We start from the raw sequence: 8,264 nt of genomic DNA, 5'->3' as shown, positions 1-8,264 counted from the left end.
CAACGAAAGAGGGGGAGGCCTTCAATGAGATGGATTGACATGGTGGCTGCGATGATGGGCTCAAGTATAGCAGGGATTGTGGGGCTGGCGTGGGATTGGGCAGTGTTTCGTTCTGCTGTGCATGGGGTCGCTATGAGTCAGAAATGACTCGACAGCACTTAACAACCACTAAATAACTGTCAACATTTTAATTTTGTGTTGTGTAAAGATGCAACCAGTATATCTGAGGGCAGTTGAAATATCAAAAGAAAATATCTGAAAATGTTTTACTTTGTACAGTATTGATGGCTATTTCCCATCACTAATGTCTTGTGATCCTAGGTATAACCTAGATTGTTATAACTTTGTGATAATGTTATCAGATAACAAACAGAATATTACATCTACTTTAGACAAACGTTTTCTATTCCCCTTAGATGTTGTCTCAATTACCCTCTATAGTATCTTCTTCAGTTACCACATTTTGTCTTATTTCATGGTCATTTCCATTCTTATTTAATTCTTAATAAAGTAAGAATCCCCAAGGGTTAAGAGTATGGGTTATTTATAATTATTCTTATTTCCTGAAAAAATGACTGAATTGTGCTCAAATAAGTTAAATTGTCACAAAATTGTTTTTGACAGTAAAGCCTGCATCCTTATCTAGATCTAATAGCCTTAAAAATACATTGTTCAGGGCACAAAGAGGGCTAATTAATAGGAGGATTTACCTCAGTAAAAATCAATCCATTATGAGCAGAATAAATTCAAGTCTACATCAAATCCTTCTTATTTTCATGATTTAATTTATTTGTACTATAGACATTTTTTTAGATCTAGCAAAGATAAATAAAAATTGAGAAACTTTCTTAACATCTAAGCTGTGAGCAAATAGTCAAGTTATGTGTTCAAAATATATCCAGAAATTAACTACCTCTCTTAGCTCCACCACTATCACCACTGGCTAAGCCAGCATCAATTCTCATCTAAAGGACAATAAGGTAATTCTAACCAATTTCAAAAAAGCTCTCATGGCACAATGGTTAAGTGCTTGCCCGCTAGCTGAAAGGTCAGCAGTTTGAAACCAACAGCCAGGTGCCCCATGGGAGAAAAGGCCTGGCAATCTGCTCCTGTAAATATTTCACCCCCCACAGAACTCCTGTGGAGGAGTTCTACTCTGTCTTGGTCATTAGGAGTTGGAATCACCACAACAGCAGACAACAACCAATTTCATCCTTGTTCCCTGTTTTGGTCATCTAGGGCTGCTCTAACAGAAGATACCACAAATAGGTGGCTTTAACAAACAGAAATTTATTCTCTTACACTTTTGGAGGCTAGAAGTCTGAGTTCAAACTGCCAGCTCTACGGGTTGAATGAAATGCTCTTAACCTAGGGCTTCAGTTCTACTTCTTGCTTCTGGCCCACAGGAGCTGGATGCTTCTCTTTACTCAGGCAGCTGCTGGCTGCTAAGGCTGACAAACCCAAGGTTCACAAGTAAAATGACACAGTCCAATATTATCAAGCCACATGGCAGGCCACTAGTCCAAGTCCTGAAACACTCTCAAGATTGGCAGACAACGTGGCAGGCCAATGAGATGAAGACTTGGCCAAATGCAGGGTCCAGATGTGCTGGAAGAAGCTCAAGACCGTCCTCAGAGCTTCTTAGATACTGGAAGCAGGCTACATCCCTAAGGCAGCTACTCAGCTATTCACAGTGGATTCCCTCATAGAGTAGATTATCAGTCTCATCATAGGGAATAACTGCATCCACTCAGAACCAGGCCCAGCCAAGTTGACACAAAAGCTTAACTACCACACTCCTCTACTCTTTATTCTCAACACAGCATCCATTGTGATTCTTTCAACACAGAAGTTATATCAAATCAGGCTATTGCTCAAACACCCTGATGTCATCCTATATCACTTAGAGTAAATGCTAATTTTAAAACATAAGCAAAAGCAATATAAAAAAAAGTTTGTGAATAGCACAATATAACTAAAGAAAAGGAAGACAAGGAAAGGTGCATGAGTGGTAAAGACAATAAAAGTAAATACTATTACATATACAATTCTGCATTATCACTAACAGCAAACACTAATCTATGGGAAGATACATAGGTAGACAGGCAAGAAGATAAGAGATAGATAGCCAAATGTAGACATGCCCACAATCACAAATAGGTTTAACAGATGATATTCCCACATACATATTTGTGTGTGCTATCAAAATGTCCTTATGCAGTTTAAAGCTAACAGGAGGGCAAAGTTAGGAAAACTTCTTAGCCACAACTAAGCACCTGAGGAGAGTGAGTTGCTGGGCCTGTGGGCTAGGGACCATGGTTGTCAGGGACATCAAGCTCAAAGGGCACAACATAGTATACAAACAAACAAACAAACAAAAAAAAAAAACCTGTTGTACATCTTCCTTCCATAAGAAGTAACTGGGGTCTTAAAAGATTGTGAGTGGCCATCTAGGATGCAACTATTTGTCTCTCCTCATCTGGAGCAAGGAAGAGTGAAGAAAATCAAAGATACATGGAAACAGTTAGTCCATAAGACAAATGGACCACGAGAACTTCTGCCTATGTGACCCTGAGACTAGAACTAGATGGTACTAATACCAACCACTCAGAAAATGACCAAAATTGGAGATCTTGGATAGAGTGGGAGAAAAATGTGTAATAAAAATATATATATATATATATATATAAATTAAAACCAGACACCAGTTTTACTGCTCAGATAGAGAGACTGGTGGAATTCCTAAGACTATGGCCCTGAGTCACACTTTGGGCCAAGAATTGAACTCACGCCTGTGGCTTAGCTCTTAGCCAATTAATAGATGGGACTATAAGCCGAACAACTACACAAGGGCAATACACTCCTTAGAACAATCAGTCTTGGGAGATCAGAAGGGCAGCACTTTTACAGGGAGGAAACTTGAGTGGCAGTAATGGATAGGCAAGAAAGACATAGAGAAAGTGTACCCACAGGGAGGAAGTGAGAGGAGAGCTGTTACAATATGGGGCATATAATCAGTGTCACAAAACAAAATGTGTATGAACTGCTGAATATAAAATGAATCTGCTTTGTAAAATTTCACCCAAATCACAATAAAAACTTTTAAATAATAATAATAACAATCCACAAGATGCCCATGATATACCCAGATCTCTGCCTTCTGCCACTGCATTGCCCACTGAATTCTATGCACATTGACAATCTCACTTTTCCTCACATGTAGTAAGCACACTCTACCCCATTACTCTCACTTGCTGCTTTTCTGCACAGAACGAAGTCAGATGTTGAGATATTCAGTCAGACATATCCTCAGATGCTTGCATGACTTAATCCCTCATTTCTGAATTATCATCAAACATCAAGTTCTTGAAGAAGCCTTTGTTGACCCAACTATACAAAAGAGTGTCAACCTCCCTGCTTCTTCCTTGCCTTTTGTGACATTTATCACCTTCTGATATACATATACATTTACTTATTCATCATCATAAAATCCATCCCCTCAACTAGAGCTTCATATCCATATTAAGTCCTCATGGCATGCCTCACAGATTTTTCTTTACTATCATATTCTCTGTCATATTCTTGCACATTTTCTGCTCAAAGAATATTTTGAAAGAAGGAATTAAGAAATGACCAACTTAATAGTAATTGCATACATTTAAGTGAACAACCAGTTACCAATGGTACAAATTTTAAAAGGAAGGGAATATTCAAGAAAAATATTTATCATAGATAAGACCATGAGTGTCATAAAAATAACATGCAATTATCATTTGTTCAAGTGTTCCCACCAGCCATCTTTAGGCAAACAAATCCCTACAAAAGATTTTCCTCAGAGACAGCATCACTTCTTTATTCCTCAGTGTATATATCAGTGGATTCAGCACTGGGGTGACAGTGGTGTGTATGACAGCCACAAACCGTTCCTGTATGACAGAGGTGTTGGAGGTAGGGAGAATGTAGACAAGGCCCGCAGTTCCATAAAAGAGAGATACTACCATGAAATGGGAAGCACAAGTGGACAGAGCCTTGTGGAGCGCACTGCAGGACCTGTGCTTGAACAGAAGGAAGCCAATAATGTAAAAGTAGGAGAGAAGGGTCATGAAGCAAGTTGCTATGACTAGGCTGCAAGTGACAATGCGAATGAGCCACTGATTGAGCCGTATGTCACCACAAGCCAAGTTCAAGAGTGGCTTGACATCACAGAAGAAGTAGCTGAGTTTCTGAGAGTGACAAAAGTTCAGGCGTGCAGTCATGACTGAGTGCATCAGAGCATGGAAGAAGCTGGCGAGCCAGGCCCCACCTGCCAACAGAACGCACATCTGTGGGTTCATGATGATTGTGTAGCAGAGCGGGTAGCAGATAGCCACAAATCGGTCAAAGCCCATTGTGGTTAGCAGCATGGACTCGGTGCTGCCCAGGAAGTGGAAGAAATGTAGCTGGCTGATGCAGCCTAGGAAGGAGATGGCCTTGCGAGTGGAAAGGAGGTTCCACATGAGCGTGGGCAGTGTCACCGAGGAATAGCAGATATCAAGACAAGAAAGATTCCCCAGGAAAAAATACATAGGGGAGTGGAGTCTTGGCTCTAAGATGACGATCATTAATATGGCCCCATTTCCAAACAGATTTATCATATATAGAATGAGGAATATCATGAAGATTACTGGCTTCAGCTCCTGAACACAGGGCAGTCCCAGCAAAATAAACTCATTCACTCTAGTGATATTATCCATGGCTTTCTGAAGGAAACATAACAATGAAATTAGCAAAATGTTTCAGTCTGTTGTGTAGGGTTAAGTAAAGCAAGTTTATCATATGGAAGTATGTAAGAAAGAACTATGGTGAGCAGAATAATTAGGAGTGCTGGAGTTGACTTCATTTGCAACATAAATAAGAAAAACAGGTACATGATAAATTCTGAGTCAGTGTGATACAAGTGATACATAGATGCAAGAAGGAGCCTCAGAAGTCTTAGTTAACCTAAAAAGCAGCTCATAAACAATAAAGTCAGATTTTCAGAGAAGACATGTTAAAAAGTTAGACAGGTAGGACTCAACAGTACCTGAACTATGTATGGCATTACAATTAATATAGCTACTTAAAATCTATCAAAGACACATTTGTAAACTTTGAAAGCTTTTTTTTTTTAATAAAATAAAGATAATAAAAACAATCATTATTCTGGGTACTGGTAGGACCATGGCAGTAGCTTAAACCCAAATCTCCCCCACCTGACCTAAAAACAAAACAAAAACGAAAACAAAACAACAAGCAGAATAAACTTCCTCACAACCCAAGCCTTCATTGAACCTAGAAGACATTTTTTTAAAAAAGAAAATTAAACTCACAAACTTCAAATAATGTCTAGGTAGAAAGACTACAAATTAGCAGAATTGGCAAGTGGAGACACCATAGTGGATCACAGCTGGGAGGCTGTACATGCAGGAGAAACCCAAATTCCTGAAAATTATAGACAGAAGGATGATTTTGAATCATCAGAAAACAACCCATCTTGGAGTGTTCCCTCCACAGAGTGTGATTTGTACGGCAATATCAGAAAAGACAAAGGCAAAGGACAAGCTCTGAGGAACTGGAGACAAAAGCTTGTTGACTGCACAGAGAGCAAAGGTCCGGCAATGAAGAGGGGGCCCTGAGCCAAAAACCTGGCAAAACTACCCTATGCTCTCTGCTCACAGGAATCTCTTGCTAATAACTTGCCTCCAAAAATAAAACTTACTCAAATATGAACAATCTGTAGGAAAAAAATCTGCACCCACATGAAGATACAATAAGAAAAAAATAGATATCATAATTTCTCAATTGACGAAATCTCACTTTGAAAGTGTGGGAGTGGAGCACAGGAAAACTACAGCATGATATTCCAAATTAGAGCTATCACAGAACTTTTTAATGGGCGAAGAATATATTAAGATGAAAAATAGAAATGCAAATTAAAGTCCAATGAAAGGGCATTTTGACAAATATCAAAATGCCTGTTATGGTATTGTATTTGCTTGAGTGTGGTAATACATACACATGGGGAAATTCAAATGATTCAGCCTCTGAAGGCTGAGTTGCACAACTTTCAAAGAGGAAAATGCTAACATTTTGAACTAACAATACCACTTCCTAGAATTTGTTCCTCAGATATATTTTCATGTTTTAAAAATGATATATGTAGCTTTCATTTATCAATTCATTTAAGTACTGCAAGACAAAAGAAAATGAGATAGTACTATGTATACTGTTCTTAGACACATATAGGTGCCAAAAAAACACAAATACACACATATAAATGCGCTTATGCAACTATTCCTACTATGAGTCATATGTCCTTTAAACAAAGAATGACAAAACAGATCAGAAAATTCAAAGTTTTTCTAGATAATGACTTGTGCCATAAGCATACTTGTTGTCCCTGCCACCCCTGTGAATTTCCACAGCTGAGTTTCAAAGAGGCTTCATAGTTACTGTCATTCACCTCTTCCATTCTTCTCTATCTGAAAAGTCTCACTCTAATCTAACCTTTTTTCTTTTCTACTCACTACCTGTGCCAATTCACCATACTCTTTGTTCCTGTGTACACATCTTGGAATCAATCTATCTTTTTGGTGCATAAGGAAATCTAGGATTCAGAGCTGTGATGTATTGGTTGTCTCTTTGAATAAAAGTAACCAGGAGATTTTGGGCTACTCTAAGCCTCATATGACAAACAGCTTACATCTAAATGAAAGAATAAATCTCAGAAGAATTTTCCTTCATTTTTCTTCTGATCAGAAAATAAACAAGCTGAGTCCCCTCTGAATATCCCCAAGGTGTCCCAGGCATAGATGTCTTGGGATTTCCTCTCACACTCCTTATTCTCTTTATTTTCCTTTTCCCGTATATATTAATTTGTCTCCATGTGTGTGTTCGTGTGTGTGTGTTCTTATGAGAATATTGAACAATATTTAACAAAGAAACTGGCCGTGAATACATGGAGTCATTTCATTTGGTCATGATGTATAATTCTTTTCATACATTGTTCAATTCAATTTGCAAATATTTTGTTGAGAATTTTTACATCTATGTTCAGAAGAGATTTTGATTTATAGGTGTCCTTTTTTGTAATGCCTTTATTTGGTCTTGAAAATAGGAAAGCCCCTTAGAATAAGTTAGATGGTGTTATGCTGCTTCTATTTTAGAACAAAATGCAAAGAACTTTTCCTTATAAAAGTTTGGTAGAATTCACCAGTAAAAATATCTGGCCCTGGTGCTCTATGTCTTGGAAGGTTATTAAACACCAATTTTTTTTAACAGATATAAACCTATTCACATAATAGCCTATCTATTTTTCCTTGTGTGAATTTTGATAATTCTTATCTTTCTAGAAATTGATGTGTATTATCTTGATTACCAAATTTGTGAGCATAGCATTGTTCATAATATTCCTTTATTATCCTTTAATCTCTATGAGATCAGTCATGACGACCTCCTTTCATTTCTGACATTAGCGATTTGTGTCTTCTCTCTTTGTTTCTTGGTTAGCCTGGGTAAGAGTTTAAAATGCTATTATTATTTTTTTTTTTTCAAAGAATCTGCTTTTGGTTTCATTTATTTCTTTTCATTAATTTTTGATTTAATTATCATCATTTCATTTTTTCTGGTTACTTTGGACTTAATTAGTCTTCTTTCTCTAATTTTCTGTGGTGGAAGTTCAGGTTATTGGTTTCTACTGTTCTAATGCATGCATTCAGTGCTATAAATTTTTCTCTATGCACAGCTTTTGCTGCATCCCACAATGTTGATAAATTATGCTTCATTTCCCTATAGTTCAAAATATTTTTAATTTCTCTTGAGACTTCTTCTTTGACTCATTGTTATTTGGAAGTGTGTTGTTTGATCACCACATATTTTGGTATTCTCCAGCTGTCTTTCTGCTTTTGACTTCATATTATTGTGGTCTGACAGCATACTTTACATGATTTCTGTTCTTTTAAATTTGTTAGGGTATAATTTGTGGACTAGATTGTGCTTGTCTTGGTAACTTCCATGTAAGCTTGAGAAGAATGTGTATTCTGCTGTGGTTAAATGAAGTATTTTATAAATGTCAATTAGATCCAGTTGATTACTTATGCTGCTCAGTTCAAGTATGTCGTTACTGATTTTCTGCCTGCTGGTCTGTCAATTGCTGGATCTGTCAATTACTGTTAGAAGGGTGTTGAATCTTCTACTATAATAGTCTGTTTGTCTATGTCTCCTTGCAGTTCCATCAGTTTTGCCTT

General features: G+C 37.5%; 1 protein-coding gene across 1 annotated transcript; it reads right to left on the bottom strand.

Moving 5' to 3' along the window:
- Nucleotides 1-3,800: 3,800 nt before the first annotated feature.
- Nucleotides 3,801-4,733, bottom strand: LOC103211167 (olfactory receptor 12D3-like). Its single transcript, XM_007957082.1, has one exon. The coding sequence runs from the start codon at nucleotides 4,731-4,733 to the stop codon at nucleotides 3,801-3,803; it is 933 nt and encodes a 310-aa protein (XP_007955273.1).
- Nucleotides 4,734-8,264: the final 3,531 nt, after the last annotated feature.

Source organism: Orycteropus afer, unplaced genomic scaffold (assembly GCF_000298275.1).
Source record: "Orycteropus afer afer isolate SDZICR_OR568_19922 unplaced genomic scaffold, OryAfe1.0 scaffold00701, whole genome shotgun sequence".
Taxonomy (NCBI): domain Eukaryota; kingdom Metazoa; phylum Chordata; class Mammalia; order Tubulidentata; family Orycteropodidae; genus Orycteropus; species Orycteropus afer.
The sequence above is the reverse complement of the archived record's forward strand: the minus strand, read 5'-3'. Positions and strand labels throughout refer to the sequence as shown.